Source organism: Ursus americanus, chromosome 31 (genome assembly GCF_024610735.1).
Source record: "Ursus americanus isolate L20-20 chromosome 31, mUrsAme1.1.p, whole genome shotgun sequence".
Taxonomy (NCBI): Eukaryota; Metazoa; Chordata; class Mammalia; order Carnivora; family Ursidae; genus Ursus; species Ursus americanus.
The window spans coordinates 23,848,679-23,866,462 of NC_142157.1; the positions used below are offsets into that span (position 1 = coordinate 23,848,679).

Genomic DNA, 17,784 nt, shown 5'->3' on the forward strand with positions numbered 1-17,784 from the left:
CCCCATACCCAATATGCACCTTTGTATAGCCAACCAAAAATTGTCTGTGGCAGGAAAAAAAAAATCTCGTTTTTTTTTAACTTCTGTAAATATAGTAAATAACTATAACTATATATGTATGTATACAAAACCAATATGGGACACCTGGGTGGCTGTCAGTTAAGCGTTTGCCTTTGGCTCAGGTCATGATCCCAGGGTCCTGGAATTGAGCCCCGCATCGGACTCCCTGCTCAGTGGAGAGCCTGCTTCTCCCTCTCCCTCTGCCTCTCCCCACCCCCACTCATGCTTTCTCTCACTCTGTTTCTATCTCAAATAAATAAATAAAAACTCTTTACTTTCTCAATTTTTAAGAGTGTAAAAGAGTCCTGAGACTATAAAGTTTGAGGATCTTGGTAAATCCTGGCTATAAATGGAGAGGAAATCAAAAGCCAGACGTATACGTCACTGGCCTCAAGGGAAACATACAGAATTATGCCTCCACCCCCCCCCCAAGTTTTTCCCCATTAAGACCCCTGCAAACATGATTTCTAGAGATCCATGGAGTATCTCCTCTTTCATTTGGATGTTCTTCAAGAGGCAGGGAATAGAATGGACAGTGTGAATTTAAATGAAGTAATGTACATAAGGTGCTTAGAATAGTAAGTAATCAAGAAAAATTGTTTACAAAAAAATAGGAGTATTAGTTCAAAATTCACACTTACTGTTAGTTCTTGGAAAAATTATTTAACTTCTCTGAATCTATTTCTATTTCTACATATAGAACACAGAAATCATAGAGGCTTGATTATTCTCTGCATATTGCAACTACTCAGGGAGTTACGGTGAGGTTACAATTTAAAAATGAGATAAAGAATTAAAGCAAACAATGGTATCGTTATAAATGTTACATAGTTACTCAGTTATTTTAGAAATCCTGACATTTTCCCACAGAATTTGTTTTGTGCTGATACATGTTATCTTTAAAAGCTCTTACACATATAAAAGCTTTGTTTGTGATGACAAGTATGTTGTTTCCCCCCCAAAACTTTCACAGTATTATATATAGGAATTTATTTCTATCTGTGTATTTGGCTCTGTCCTTTAGACAATATCAGACATGTAGACAGGCAAAATTATAGTTTGACATAACCTCTTGCTTTACTGATAAAAGTGCTTGTTTTAAAATTTTTTTAAAAAAGATTTTTAATTCATTAGAGAGAGAGAGCATAAGTAGGGAGAGGGGCAGTGGGAGAGGGAGAAGCAGGCTCCCTGCTGAGCAGAGCCTGCCGTGGAGCTCGATCCCAGGGCCCTGGGATCACAACTGGGATCATGATCTGAGCCAAAGGAAGACGCTTCACCGACTGAGCTACCAAAGCGCCCCTCATGTTTTTAAATATTTGGGCACTGCAAAGATAATTGGTTAAGTGCAAGAAAAGATCAAGATGTTCATCAAAAATATCTACTTTACGTGGTAGATTATAGGATGTTTGACATTTTCTTCTTTTGCAATTTTAAAAAGATTTGAGAGAGAGAGAAAGGAGAGGGTGCACGTGCATGCTGAGCAGGGGAAGGGGAGAGGGAGAAGGAGAAAGAGAATCTCAAGCAAACTCCACACCGAGTTTGCAGCCTAATGTGGGGCTCAATCTCAGGACCCTTGAGATCATGACCTGAGCTGAAATCAAGAGTTGGATGCTTCACTGACTGAGCCACCCAGGCACCCCTTTCTTTTGCAATTTTAATTTTATAATGAATGTGTATAATTTTATAATTAGAAGAATGTTGAAGCTATTTTTACCTTAAAAAAGTAAAACACAAGAAAAGTTAATTGGCAAACCTTCCCTAAATTCAGAAGAAAAAAAACTTGTTACATGAGGATGCAGACAATTTGGAGTACATTTCATTAGGCGACAGAGCACCTTTGGTGACAATTTCAAATTTGATATGTTTGGGGCAAAAAATCATTGCAATGCTGACTAATAAAGCCAGAAAAGCAGTGGTATTCCTTTCCTTCTTTATTGTGTTTCTAAAGAAATCATAAAATATGCAAAAGATGTACTTACTGGCCATTGTCCTGTAGAATACAAAGACGACCTTTTTCTTCCATGTAATGCACTTATTCGATAGACATTGACTGAACACCTATGTTCAGGTAATGTTTTGGGGCCTGGGACATAATGGTGACTAAGAGCGTCTCTGCTCTCACAATACTTACTAATGTAGTGGAGAAAGCAGTCAAGTAAGTAAATTATTACATAGACATGGAAGAAAAGAAAACTCTTGAATAAATCCTTATGATATTTTATTCTACAGGTTTCATTAATCTGCTTCAGGGGTTGACAAAACATTTTCTGTAAAGACAGTAAATATTTTAAAGTTTATGGGCCACAGAGTCTCTGTTGCAACTACTCACTGCCATTACAGTGTGAAGACGGCCACAAACAGTACAGATCCCAGTAAGCCTGGCTATATTCTAATAAAAATTTTATTTACAAAAATAGGAATGGCAGAGAATTGACACACTGGCTATAGTTTGCCAGTGCCTGATCTAGTTTAAAGAGCTAACAGTAACTACAAAATAAAATCCTAAAGCATTTTCCAAAGCATAACTGAAAGCAGTTCAGCTAGTTCAGATGCTACTTTCCTATTTTCTGAAAACATTTAATTTATATTTATTTGATTTCAAAGTTTTTGGTAACTGGAAAAGATCCTAAAAAACGGTTAACTAAGTACTCAGCCTTAAGCAAAGCCTTTGAGTTAACTTTGAGTCTACTTCTTTGTGGACTCAGGATCATATCTGAATTCTTTTTGATTCTGTCAATAATCTGACACAGAATAATCATGAAAAAACTTAAGTTTGGTTTCTGTATCTTTAGAAATAGATTACTGCCATCTAGCTCCATAAAAATAAGCTATAATGAATAAAGCACATCCACAAAGCCTGAACAAGATAAAAATAGCACAAGTTTTAATTTTACCACTGGGTAAAGATACTTCCTCTTTTCAAGTCTTCTGGGAACCAAGGAGAGAAATGAACAGAAAATCCTCTCTTGATAATAGATTCCGATGTGCACTCTCACCTTCCAGTTCTCTTTTCAATATACACAGATTAGTTGTCTTGTTTTAGTTAGTGAATAAGCTTTTCATTAGTAATCCAGTGAGTATCTCAATGCCCTAGTGAGTGTTCTCTGATGAACAGAATGTGGCTAGCCCTCTCTTCAAAATAAAAAAGATCTTTTAATTTCAAAAGATAAAATGTTTGTTAGAGAAAAAAAATCACACTAAACAAAATTGTAAAAAGGAAAAGTGAAAGTGCCACCCTATAATATTTCTGTCCACAAAAAGGCCACTGTTACAAGTTTGGTGGGCAGCCCTCTAGACTTTTGTTTTCTGTGCTTGTCACACACATATGTATACACAATTGTTGAGTTTATGAATTTACTTTTTTTTTTCTTTTTTAAGATTTTATTTATTTATTTGACAGAGAGAGAGACAGCCAGCAAGAGAGGGAACACAAGCAGGGGAAGTGGGAGAGGAAGAAGCAGGCTCCCAGCGGAGGAGCCTGATGTGGGGCTTGAATCCCAGGACCCTGGGATCACGCTCTGGGCCGAAGGCAGACACTTAACGACTGAGCCACCCAGGCACCCCTATTTTTTCTTTTAAGCAAAAATGGTATCTTACTTTGCACATGGCTCTCCAATTTTCTTCATTTAGTATCAAAGACTTGTAAATTGTTCCTAGTTCATTATCTAACAAGAATTAATAAGACTTCTTCAAATTTGAAGTTATAGAACAAAAATTTTTTAAAAACATTGTTAAATTTCCAGTAAAATTTCCTTCAATTCACTCAATTTAATTCTAAATAGCTTCATGATAGAAAAAGTTCCTTATATTTCCCACTAATAAAGGACCGTATATTTCCCATCTTAAATGGAAAACAAAAAAAGGTTGCAACACTTACCAATATATTGTATTTTAATAGAAACATATACAATTCATTCAAAAAGTATTTTAATATAAACATCACTTGTAAACAAAACCAAATAATATTGATAGTCTAGTTCTAAAAAAGTCCTGGTTTCTCTAGAACACTAAGAAGCCACTTCAATGGTGATTGCTTCACATTTTCCAGTCTCTTGATCTGTGCATGTCACATGTAAAGATCCATCCCTAAACAAACAAAAAATAACATTTCATAAGCTCATTTCATAGGAACAGAAAGTTCTTAAGAAATTATTTCAGGACTTTGAGTAAACAAGATAATTTTAATTTTTGAAAGAGTATTAAGATAAAGAAGAAACACAATTTCAGTGTCTAACCTTAGTGTCATATGCTATAATTAGGTGGCTGTTCCTAAAAATTTCTTCCTAGACCACTGACACAGAAGGTGTATTCCTTGAAAACCATGATGATCAAGATCTCAAGTTTAAGCCTTTACACACAGTGAAGATGCATCACGCAGTCTTTAAGCCTAGACCAAGGCAAACCTACTCTAATGAATTTGACATTCTTGCTAAGTATGGTTATGGAATGAATTGTCCCTAAAGTTAATTTGGAAATGATTTACTTGCAAGACACAGGCTTATGGATGGCTGTTTGTTAGTGGAGTGGTAATAGCTGGATTTAATTAGTAATTTATTTCCTAGAGATTTTCTGCAGCAATACTGAAATAAACTTATCCTTTCATAGGACAAATAATATCAATTATGAAAACCTTAGAAGATTATATTTAAGATTGATAAAAATTATATCTCAAACTTCATGGACCAGTTTTTTACACTGACCACACCAAAATAATTAGAGTTCATAAAAAATTCAGAATGCAAATGATGAGATACACTTTCTTTGTAAAATATAGCAATTTTGTAGGGCAAAAAATGTAATTCACTGATAAAGTCTTTGCAAGCTTTAATAGACGATTTTCTTAGAATGGCAATGCATGAAGAAATCAATAAACTAACAAAAAAGGTCAAGCCTCACAGTGAATTTTCTGAACATCAGAAGTAGTTTAATTTTGTACCTTTTCATAGTAAGAACAGCTAATATATCACGTAATCCGTTTTCTTTTTTATCTAGATCCTGGAGTACAACCTGTTTATGCAAAAATAATATAAAGACGATTCAGTACTTTGATATGTTAATAAACTGATGCACCAGTTATTCCAATGGACCAAATCTTACTTATTATTGAAACAAACCTTTTAAAATAGGGCAGTTTTCAATTACCAGAATCAGAGAATAGGATTAAGCTTTCTTAGTGGAAACGTCTCCTCTAGAGAGAGAGCATATAACAGATTTGTTCCTCTTAAACAACATATCCTAGATTATGAAGTATACTTTGTCTCGGAAAACAAAGACTGCTTCTCTTTTTGGTAAATAAGCTATTACCAGTAACATGTAAATTATATTTTGGTATATACTTCTATATATACTTTTTAAAATTCCAATATTTTAAATACACTTGGAAAATCAAAATTTTTTTTTTTTGGAAAACCAATTTAAAGAAACACATGACAATTTCTTTTGTACAACTAAGATTACATTTGTAATAGGAGATACTAATGAATTTACCAAAAAATTCTTTAGTTTCCTAAAGAAAGGTATACCAATAAACCAAGTTTGGAAATGACTTTTCAGATTTTGCCAGTATCAAGTCTTATGACCTCAGGCAAGCACTAAGTACCTTAGTTTATTCATTTGTAAAACACAGAGATTAGAACAGATAAGATCTCTAAAAGAGTTATCTTCCAAATTCAGTATTAGGTGACTACCTCTTCTTCTGGCATCTGTAAGTTAGGATATGGCGATAGTAGCTGCAGCAGAGTCTTGGAGTAGCGTATGAAGAGAAAAGGTAATAAATGTACAAGACAGAGAAGCTAAAGGAATACTAAGGCAGCCAAGTGAGTTTAGAAATACAGTACACTGAAAAGTGCTTATGTAGTAATCCACAACAGAAACATCTGGAGGACCTTTTGAAAACTTTACTAGTTGAAGAGCCCTAGTCCCCTAAATTCTAAGAGGTTTGAGGTGGAGCCCAGATAGGTTTTGTATGTGTGTTTTCATTATTGTTTTGTTGAATGAGAAAACAGATATAGGGGCGCCTGGGTGGCTCAGTCGTTAAGCGTCTGCCTTCGGCTCAGGGCGTGATCCCAGGGTCCTGGGATTGAGCCCCACCTCGGGCTCCCTGCTCTGCTGGGAGCCTGCTTCTTCCTCTCCCACTCCCCCTGCCTGTGTTCCCTCTCTTGCTGGCTGTCTCTGTCAAATAAATAAATAAAATCTTAAAAAAAAAAACCAACAGATATAAAGCTAAAGATACTATGCATTCCCTTTGGTTACCTACATTTGTTTTATTTTCACTGTGAAAGTACTTCATGCTCATGTCCTGTGCTGTTTGTTAAAAAGTCAGTACAAAGTGTTAAAAAGTAAAAAAAACAAAACAAAACAAAACCCTCTTGGTACCTTCAAATCTACTCAGTTAAGTTTCCTAAATATAGTTCTAATACCTATAGATATTTTCTGTATCCATGCATGGATATTTATATACACACACCTACCCAAACACCACCTCCCTCACACACACCCGTGCTCTCCAACTTTTTATTTAAACACAGATGACATCATACTATAAATACAGCTCTGCAGTCCCTGTATATGTGTTTTAATGTAATTATATTTCTTGGGCGTGTTCTAAGCAAATAAAGTGGCTCCACCTCATTCCTTTTAAAAGATGCAGAGGATTCTATAGTATGAAATAGAAATGTAGTATTTTGAAAAAGCAAAGGTATCCTGTATACGAGGCAGCATGGTATAATGGCAAGAGCAAAGGCCCAGGAGTAAACCCAACTGAGGCTAAATCTTAGCTCAACAAGGAAAATAAGGTATTTAGTGCCATGAGCCTGTTTCTCAATCATCTATGCAATGAATGTAATAATGTCTATCTCATAGCATTTTGAGATATTTGTAAGTTGCCTGGTATAGTGCCTGGCATGTAGCAAACGAAAAAATGCCATTTCCCCTGCCATTTACATTTTACCAAGGAGGGTCGAGAGCACAAACAGAAAAAATACATATTGTGCTTTGTTTTTATTTTCCCGTAACTCTTTCAAATTAAAATTGTTTATTTCTTCTCTCTTTTAAAAGTAGAAATAATCAATTCATAAAAATGTTAGATAGATGTCTTATATACATTTTATATTAATATTAAACTGAATCAAATGAAGAAGGAAAAGCTAAACAGTTTCACATGACTAATTCATTGCCCAAATTTATATATTCACCTGTGCGAACTTGTCTTCCTCTTTTGTAGAGTTTTTCCCCTCAGACTCATACAGTTCAAGGCATACTGAAGATATACTTCCAGGGGCTTGTAATGTGTGTTGTCTTCGAGCTGGCAAAGGAGTCCCTGATGGGAACAGTACTGTGAAACTGTTGGCTCCTGATTCATCGACTCCCTAATAAGCAGAAAAATAATATGCATACCCTTTGATATTTATCATTACAGTTATAAAGTCATTCCTATTATATATATAATACTTAATCCTTGTTGATAATCTAGAAACTACAGATAGGCAAAGAGAAGAAAACAAAAGTATTCCTTAACCCTAACCTACTTCATTTAAAAATAAATTGAAACATGTATATCTCTATCTATATTTGAAGGTTATGATTAAAATTACAAGAAATTAACATGCTAAATAAATACTAACTGAAAGAAAATGAGAAACTCATTAAGTATAAAATTATAAATCTAAATTGAAAATTTTTACCAATATACAAAGTTTCACTGTAAAACCATGGTATGTATAAAAACTTATGGCAATAAGTTAATGCTACTTTTATGGAAAAGTAAAGAAAAGCTAAACCTACCTTAACTAAAATATCTTTGGCTGAACACTCTATCTTAAGGGAGTCTTCCACTAAAAGGTTTTCTTTCCCAATAAGAATCCCTGCTTCTATAGCTGCACCAATAGGGATGACCTCATCAGGAGGGATAGAATTCAGAAGCTCAACAGTTGGGAAAAGATCTTTAATCAGTTGCTGTAGCCTTGGGATTCGGGAAGATCCTCCACAAAGGACAACCTAGAAAATAAAAATAATTTTCAGTTTTTTACTTTTAGAACAATGGCTGTTTCTCAAAATTAAGTGTTATAAGGTCAGCCATCTTTACCACATGTAATGGTAAAATACAAGCCCTATTTTAACATTATTTTATGTCATACTTACCATATATATATGTGTGTATATATATATATATACATATATATATATTTAACACATTTTAAGTACTTAACATATTCTTTACTCATAAAAACAAAATTTAAAATGAAGAGACCTCACAACACAGCAAAATACAGCAACAATGCGGGTTTTGATTAATATGGGGTATGAGGCTTAACCATAAATAGGCATTTGAATAGGAAATATATTAATACTTTATACTATTTGTTTACATAAACCTTACAGCATTTTTGTGACAAAATAAATATAAGCAATCTATGTGAAAACCACGACACAGATTTTTGTCTTCACCATGGAAGAACACTGAATTTTCTGAGGAAAAAGATGTTTTACAAAACTACATTTTAAGCTCTTGGTCCATCTGATTAAATATGTTGTTTCTGAAGAATTTCATATAAAACCGCTCCTTAATGAGCTTGTCCACACAAGTGCCCCAGCTTTTATGGCCTCCACCTGAGGGAACGGGGCTCCAAATCACCTAGTTCTGACAGTCAAAGGGACTGGCATTCATGAGTCCCACAGGACTATCGCAAAGACTATCACATTTTAAATGGTTAAGGAGCACCCCCTGCCCAGTGGCTATACACCTGGGGGCTCAGCATAGAGGGAGCCAGGCAAAAAATGCCCGTTTCCCAGTTTATCCCTGGAAGAGGTTTGACTGCATACTTTCCCAGCTGCTGCCTGAAGAGTCTGGCTTGCAATCAGCTTGTATCTAGGTGCTGACTGCAATCCTCCTCTTTGGGACACTGATGGTCTTGGCATACTCTCAACTACTGAGAGGCACGAAGAACAAAGATGGCAGCTTAGGCATAAAGGTTTGAGAGGCGACCAGGAGTTTGGGGCTGGGGTGATTGACAAAGTTAATTTCTTATGTAAGAACAGTGTGTCAAGACTGGAAGATGTGGCAGTTATATGTAATGCACAGGAATCAACATGGAGAGTCAATATATATATTCCTAACAAAATTAATCCTCAAAAACCAATCTTAATGAGACAAAGATAAGTGATTTTCCCAATACAGTTTATAACAATAAAGTTGCTTGCTTAAGTCAGGAGAGTAACGTGAATAAAGTGAGAATGTCAATAAAGAGAGAGAAAATATAAAAAAATACCAAACAGAAATCACAGAACTGAAGAATATAGTAAATGAAAAATTCAGTAGAGAGGTTAAATAGCACATCAGATGAAGCAAAAGAAAGGATTTGTGAACTCAGAGACAGGACAGAGGAATTCACTTAAACAGAGGAGCAAAAAGAAAAAAGAATGAGAAAGAATTAAGACAGCTTAAGGGACTTATGGGACAATAGTAAGTATACTAGGGGCGCCTGGGTGGCGCAGTCATTAAGTGTCTGCCTTTGGCTCAGGGCGTGGTCCCAGCGTTCTGGGATCGAGCCCCACGTCAGGCTCTTCCGCTGGGAGCCTGCTTCTTCCTCTCCCACTCCCCCTGCTTGTGTTCCCTCTCTGTCTCTCTCTGTCAAATAAATAAATAAAATCTTAAAAAAAATATAGTAAGTATACTAATATACATATTATAGAAGTCCTAAGAAGGAGAAGAGAAAGAAAAAAAGGGGCAGAATGCGTATTAAAAGACATAATGGCTGAAAACTTACTTAACCTGGGGAAAGAAACAGATATACAGATCCAGTAAGCCCAAAAATTACCAAGTAAGATGAATAAAGAGACCCACGTTGAAATTAAAGTGTCAATAGGGCACATGGGTGGTTCAGTTGGTTAAGCGCCCCTCTCAATTTCAGCTCAGTTCATGATCTCAGGGTCATGAGATTGAGCCCTGCATCGGGCTCATAGCTGGGCATGGAGCCTACTTAAGATTCTCTCTCTCCTTTTCCCTCTACCCACCCTCCTGCCCCCCCCCCAATGTCAAAAGTTAAAAGACAGAATCTTAAAGGCAGCAAGAGAAAAGCAACTTGTTACACACAAGGGACCCTCTCATAAGATAAGCAGATATTTCAACAGAAATTTTGCAAACCAGATGTGAGATATTCTAAGTGCTGAAGAAAAAACCTGTCAGCCAAGAATACTCTACCTGGCAAAGCTGTACTGCAGAACTGATGGAGATATAAAGTGTTTTACACACAAATGAAAGCTGATGGAGTATACCAGACTAGCCTTATAAGCAATGTTCAAGGGAGTTCTTCAAGTTGAAACAAAAGTATGCTAATTAATAACCTGAAAACATATGAAACTATAAAACTCACTGGTAAAGGTAAATATACAGTTGACCCTTGAATAATTCAAAGGTCAGGAACACTGATTCCCTGCATAGTGGAAAATCCATGTATAACCTCTGACTACCCCAAAACTTAACTACTAATAGCCTACTGTTGACCAGAAGCCTTACCAAGAACACGGTCAAGAAATACATATTTTATATGTTATACGTATTATATACTGTATTCTTACAATAAAGCAAGCTTGAGAAAAAAATGTTAAGAAAATCACAAAGAACAGAAAATCCATTTACAGCACTTTATTGTATTTACTGAAAAAAAATCCATTTATGAGCAGATCTGCACAATTCAACCTGTGTTGTTCACAGGTCAACTGTAGTTAAATTCAGAATACTCTAATATTGTAATGGTGGGGGGTGAGTCACTTATAACTCCAGTATAAAGTTTAAAAGAAAAATACCATTAAAATTAACTAACTACAATAATTAATTAATGGATACACAATACAAAAAGATGTAAATTATGACATCAAAAACATAAAACGTGGAGAGGAGATGTGTAAAAATGTAGAGTTTCTGTATGTGTTCAAAGTTAAGCAGTTACTAGTTTCAAATAAGGCTATTATAAGATGTTTTATATAAGCTTCATGGTAACCATAAAGCAAAAACCAATAGTAGATACAACAAAAGATAAAGATATGAAAGCACATTACTATACAAAAAAATCATCAAATCACAAAGAAGGAAGAAAGGAACACATGAACTACAAAACAGAAAATTAGCAAAACGGCAAAAGTAAGTTCATACTTACCAAAAATTACTTTAAATTATTTTTTGTACACTAACAACAAATCATTGGAAAGAGAAATTAAGAAGACAATCCTATTCACAACAGCAATAAAAAGAATAAAATACTTAGGAATAAATTCAACCGAGGAGATGAACAATCTATACACTAAAAACTATAAAGATATTGATGAAAGAAATTGAAGAAGACATTAATAAGTTGAAAGATATTCCATGTTCACGGATTGGAAGAATTAATATTGTTAAAACGCCCACACTACCCAAAGTGATCTACAGATTCAATGCGATCCTATCAAAATTCTAATGGCATTTTTCACAGAAATAGAAAAGACAATCCCAAAATCCATACGGAACCACAGAAGACCCAAAATAGCCAAAGCAATCCTGAGAAAGAACAAAGTTGGAGCATCACACTTCCTGATTTTAAAATATATTACAAAGCTATAGTAATCAGAACAGAATGCTATTGGCACAGAAACAGTCACACAAATCAATAGAATAAAGAGCTCAGAAAAAAGCCCACGCATAAACGGTCAATTAATTTTCAACAAAGGAACCAAGAATATACAACAGGGAAAGGACAGTCTCCTTAGTAAGTGGTGTGGGGAAAAGTGGATATCCACAGGCAAAAGAATAAAACTGTACCATTATGTTATATCATAAAAAAAAAAAATCAATTCAAATTGAAGACTTGAATTAAGACCTGAAACTGTAAACCTCCTAGAAGAAAACACAGGGGGTAAAGCTCCTGGACATTGGTCTTAGTAGTGATTTTTTGGATTTGACACCCAAAGCAAAGACAATAAAACCAAAAAAAATAACACCAAACTAAAAAGCTACTGAACAACAAAGGAAACCATCAACAAAATGAAAAGGCAACCTGTAAAAAGGGAAAAAATATTTGCAAACCATATATCTGAAAAGGGGTTAATATGCAAAATATACAAGGAAGTCATAAACTCAAAAGCAAAAAAACCAAACAACATAATTAAAAAATGGGTGAAGGACTTAAATAGACATTTTTCTGAAGAAGATATACAGGTAGCTAAGAGACACATGAAAAGATGCTAAACATCACTAATCATAAGGCAAATGCAAATCAAAACCACAGTGAGATATCACCTCACACTTGTTAGGGTGGCTCTCATCAAAAACACAAGAGATAACATGTATTGGCAAAAATACCCTTGTACACTGTTGGGAATGTAAAATGATAGAGCCACTATGGAAAACAGTATGGAAATTCCTCAAGAAATTAAAAATAGAATTACCACATGATCCAGCAATCCCACTTCCGTGTATATATTCAAAGGAAATGAAATCACTATCTCAAAGAGATATGTGTACTCTCATGTTCATTACAGCATTATTCACAATACCCAACATATGGAAATATCCTAAGTGTTTGGTTTTTTTTTTAAAGATTTTATTTATTTATTTGACAGAGAGAGACAGCCAGCGAGAGAGGGAACACAAGCAGGGGGAGTGGGAGAGGAAGAAGCAGGCTCCCAGTGGAAGAGCCTGATGTGGGGCTCGAACCCAGAACGCTGGGATCACGCCCTGAGCCGAAGGCAGTTGCTTAACCACTGCGCTACCCAGGCGCCCCTCCTAAGTGTTTGTTGATGGATGGATGGATGAAGATGTGGCATAAATACAAACACAAAGCAATATTATTCAATCTTTAAAAAGAGGGAAATCTTATTATTTGCAACAACACGAATCAATCTGAAGGCATTATGGGAGGTAAAATAAGCTAGAAAGAGAAAGACAGATACTGCATGGTGTCACTTATACGTGGAATCTAAAAAAAGAAAAAAATGTCAAACTCATAGAAACAGAAGGTAGAAAAGTGGTTGGAGCTAAGTGGTGGGGGAAATAGGGAGAGGTTGGTAAAAGGATACAAAATTTCAGTTTTAAGTGAATAAGGTCTGAGGATCTAATGTATAACATGGTGACCATAGTTGATAATATTGTACTGTGTAATTGAGATTTGTTAAGAAAGCAAACTTAAGTGTTTTCATCTCTGACCCAAAAAGGTAAAAATACGGGGTGACAGATGTGTTAATTAACTCCATGGTGGGAATCCTATCACAATGTATACATATATCAAATCTTACCTGTACACTACAAATATCTTACAATTGTATTTGTCAATTACAACTCAATAAAGCTGAATAAAATTGCTCCTTTATAAAGACCTTAATTTCCTAATTCCTACACATTTAACACTTACATCTCCATAGGTACTCAGAATACTGAATAAATGGGTAGCCCAAGAAGGGAAATCATCAATAATTACTTATTTCATAGTCTTTTTATGGATGTTCTCAAAGCTTAGTGTGTTAGAGAAAAGGATCAACTGATGAAAACTAGGCCTCTTTAACATTAGGTGTGAAATGAGGAGTAATACCATACTGATCTTCAGGTAAGGGCATGAGGAACATCAGCTGAGTGAAACAAAAAAAGAAAAGCAGGTTTACCCTGGCAAAGTTCCCTAAGACCTCCCTAAAAGGTCTGTTTTGGAGGTAAGTAAAAATAAAAGTCTTCTCTAAAACTTTATGATCTCATGTAACTACCATGAGAATAAAAATGTAGAATATGGCCTTTCAAATCTCTCATAATCAACATCAAAAAGCTTTAAGAAGCAATTAAGTGATGTTATGCAAAAACAAACAAACAAAAAACAACAACAAAAAAAACAACAAAAAACCAAAAAACTTGGGGCGCCTGGGTGGCTCAGTTGTTAAGCGTCTGCCTTCAGCTCAGGGCGTGATCCCAGGGTCCTGGGATCGAGCCCCACATCAGGCTCCTCCGCTGTGAGCCTGCTTCTTCCTCTCCCACTCCCCCTGCTTGTGCTCCCTCTCTCGCTGGCTGTCTCTATCTCTGTCGAATAAATAAATAAAATCTTAAAAAATCCCCCAAAACTAAAAAACTAGAAAATCTTGGCTTTTGGAATTTTCATTTAAAAAAGTAAAAAAAATACTAACAACATGTTTGTTACCATTAATGCTGACCGTAATCACCAAGTATTAATTCAAATAAATTCTTTAAACATCTAGTCTGTAGTATGAGATTTCTTTTGCGATTTAAATTTTAATAGAATATACATATTTTGAACATAAGTAACTTGTCTTACTAAAGGCTTTTCAAATATAACTTTCACAGTAATTTCATAAAACTGCTGTTAAAAAATCAAACCATCTTAACTACTTGGGTATTAAAAACATGAATCTAAACAACAAAAAGGAAAAAAAAATCACAGATTATTCTAAAAATAAAATAATAAAATCTGTCAAAGCTTATGGAATAAAACCAAAGCTATTAAGAAGTGAAACTATAGTTAATTTTTTTATTAGGGAAAAAAATAAATGAAAAAATAAATTGGCATTCAATATAAGAATTTAGAAAAATATGAAAGTGTCCTGGAAAGACTAGAAGAAATAAGGAGAAAATTAGAAATAAACCAACTGGAAAAGAAAAAAAAATGACTTAAAAATAGATCTAAAAAAGTTTTTTGGGAGATAGTAGTGGCAGGAGTTGGAGCAAAAAAACCCCCCAAAAAACAAAACAAAAAACCAAGAAAACTTCTGTCAAACCTAGAAAAGGAAATTCAAAAAGCAAAAAGTAAAAAATAGAGAAATTGTCCAGATCTCAAAAATTTCTCTATACTTTTACATTTTAATATCAAAAGATACACAAAAATTATAAATTATAAATTATACAATGTCAAATGTTAAAAATTTAAGAAATCATCATGAAATAGGTCTGCAAAATACTTAAATTCAAAATTGAAGCAGTAAAGAGAAATCATGAAAGTTTCTTTAGAACTTCTGAGGAACAGAGAATATCCATAGAATACTTAAGATGAAATGGTATCAAATTCATCTTATAAGCACCTGATAACCCAGGAACAAAACCACAAAAACAAACACCAATAAACAAAACCCTATGGAACAGAGGTTGTAAAGTAGCAACCTGCAAATTTTATCATGCAAAATGTTTTCTCTCTCTACACAGTATTCTTAGAAGTTCTGAATGAGTCACTAACATTTAAACAGTAAATTAAAAAAAAAAAAGAGGGGCGCCTGGGTAGCACAGTGGTTAAGCATCTGCCTTCAGCTCAGGGCGTGATCCCAGCGTTCTGGGTTCGAGCCCCACATCGGGCTCCTCCACTGGGAGCCTGCTTTTTCCTCTCCCACTCCCCCTGCTTGTGTTCCCTCTCTCGCTGGCTGTCTCTGTCAAATAAATAAATAAAATCTTTAAAAAAAAAAAAAAGAAAAAAATCAAAACATTAAGTAAAAATACCTCTAGAAGTACTCACAAAAAAACCAGTAACATTAGTTACCTCCAGGGAGGGAAAAAGACTGGGTGGTTGGGGGCGGGGGAATCTTTTGCATTTTGAATTATGCAAATATAAAGCCAGTTCAAAATAAACAGTAAAAATTTTTACTCAAGTCTCTATTTGAAAGTCTGTTAAAAAGTCAAAGGCTTCAGTAGCACTAGACTGCATCCCTGAAAGGCAGTTTAAGTGGGCAGCTGCTACCCCTTTTGGAGGACAGCTCCTGCTATATGTGGCAGGCCCACCACTACTTCCTGTGCCCCTCACACCAGCTAGTGGTCACTTGCCATTTATAGTCACATAATTACTCTTGCTTTTCTTAGAGCAAAGAGTTTAATGTGAAACTTTTCAAACTCTCCAAACCCATCTCTCAATCTAGTAGGAAAATGAAAGAAAGACCAAAAGGATTGTGTGTTTCAAGGAAAATGGGGAATATACTTCCTTTTTGAAGAATGGCATGATACACTCAACCTGCTGTCTTATGTAGCTGCCAGGCAGCTTAACTGTGGTGTAGTACTTAAAATACTCATATAGTTTATGTATAGAAAGAAATGGACTTTTTTCATATCATCTGTGGGAAAATCTCAGCACTGGTGCATCAGGTATGACAAATCAAATGTTGTCTTTCTGACTGACATTATATTCTGCAATAAATACTACCAATAGTTCTGTCCCTGTAAAAGATTTGACTGGCTCACTCCTACTCAAATGAAATGAATACTTTGGAAACTCACTTGACAAGGGATCTGACACACTTTCTTATGTTGAACTTAATTTACAGATATGTAAATCATATCTAAAATCATATTCCCACATTATGTGGTTAAAGATTCATTTTAGAATTCTACATATATCTTTGGAGTAGTTATGTTGAATACATATTTAAAAACCACAGTACAAAGGTTCTGTCCTTGTTTAGAGAAACCAATTTTTTAAAATAATATTTATTTATTTGACAGAGAAAGCATACACATGTGCACAAATTGGGGGAGGGGCAGAAGGACAGGGAGAGGGACAAGCAGATCCCTGCTGAGCGTGGGCTTGATCCCAGGATACTGAGATCATGTCCTGAGCCAAAGTCAGACACTTAACCGACCGAGCCATCCAGGCACCCCTAGAGAAACCTATTTTGTGAGTAGATATTTTTCATGATGAAAATGAAAAAAATGAAACATTACTCCTAGTTAAAGGGTTAAAAATTTTTTTTTAAGTTTTTATTTATTTATTTGAGAGAGTGAGAGGGAACATGAGCAGGGGAGAGGCAGAGGGAGAAGCAGACTTCTTGCTGAGTGGGAAGCCCAACTCGGGGCTTGATCCCAGGACCCTGGGATCATGACCTGAGACGAAGGCAGACGGTTAACCAACTGAGCCACCCAGGCTGAATTCTATACCAAACATAACTCAAAATGTAAAATCTGACACTGACATTATGGAACAGAAGAAAAGGGGTTTCAAGGTTCCAAATCTGGAGAAATTAATTGTGAAAGAAACATTAATTATTAAATATTTCTATTTGTAAATTTGCTATTTGTTTCAAGCTGGAATTTAAAATGTAACCTCCATTATCAGATATTTGTATTTTTATACTGAGTTCAGACTGATATTTTCTGACAGCTGTGTTTTCCTATACCTGACAACTTTACTCACGTTCGCGCCTGGCCCCTACAAGTAACTGCTAGAGCGTGTAACCTCTCCCACACGGTGCCTCAGGCTACGAAGAAAAGGAAGGTAATATTAACCTCTTTCCGAGGAACACTGTGTATGATTACATTACCTTGGAATAAAGATAAAGTACTGGAAGTTTTGGTTTAGAAGGTATTTTTCTGAGTAAATGAATCAGATATATTGTGGTATTTTATCATTCTAAGTTCAAACATTTGAGTCAAAAAGGAATAATGCTCTTATTTCTTTGAGCGTGTCTCAGGAGTTGTTTTTTTTTTTTTAAAGAGAGAGAGAGAAGTAGCCTCTGCTTGTAAAGTTACAACCTCGGATAAGGCAGACCTTCAAGGAAGGAGCAGGTCATGCTCCTGGACTGAAAAAGAAGGGAGGTAGGAGCAGTAAAGATAAGAAAAGGACCAAGCTGTGCCTCCAGCTTATAATATGCTTCTTATTTGAACAATGCTAGAGATTCACCCATATGCCTCTCACTATCCCTAAACAGAAGCCCTGGGGCCTGACTGATAAACAATGGTTCAGGAGATGCCACGGACAACTCATCACGCAGGGCTGAGAGAAT

The 17,784-nt window shown here is 35.3% G+C and overlaps 1 protein-coding gene across 2 annotated transcripts in view; it reads right to left on the reverse strand.

Annotated features, from left to right (window-relative positions):
- Window positions 1-2,261: 2,261 nt before the first annotated feature.
- The window catches only part of LOC123785988 (heat shock 70 kDa protein 14), a 38,203-nt gene continuing 22,680 nt past the window's right edge, over window positions 2,262-17,784 (reverse strand). For both annotated transcript variants that reach the window (XM_045788113.2, XM_045788104.2), the window contains 4 exons: window positions 7,843-8,055; window positions 7,254-7,427; window positions 4,997-5,067; window positions 2,262-4,146 (listed from right to left, as the gene is read on the reverse strand). In XM_045788113.2, coding sequence (XP_045644069.1) covers window positions 4,068-4,146; window positions 4,997-5,067; window positions 7,254-7,427; window positions 7,843-8,055 — 537 coding nt within the window. In that variant the 3' untranslated portion in view covers window positions 2,262-4,067. The remainder of the gene's footprint in view (window positions 4,147-4,996; window positions 5,068-7,253; window positions 7,428-7,842; window positions 8,056-17,784) is intronic.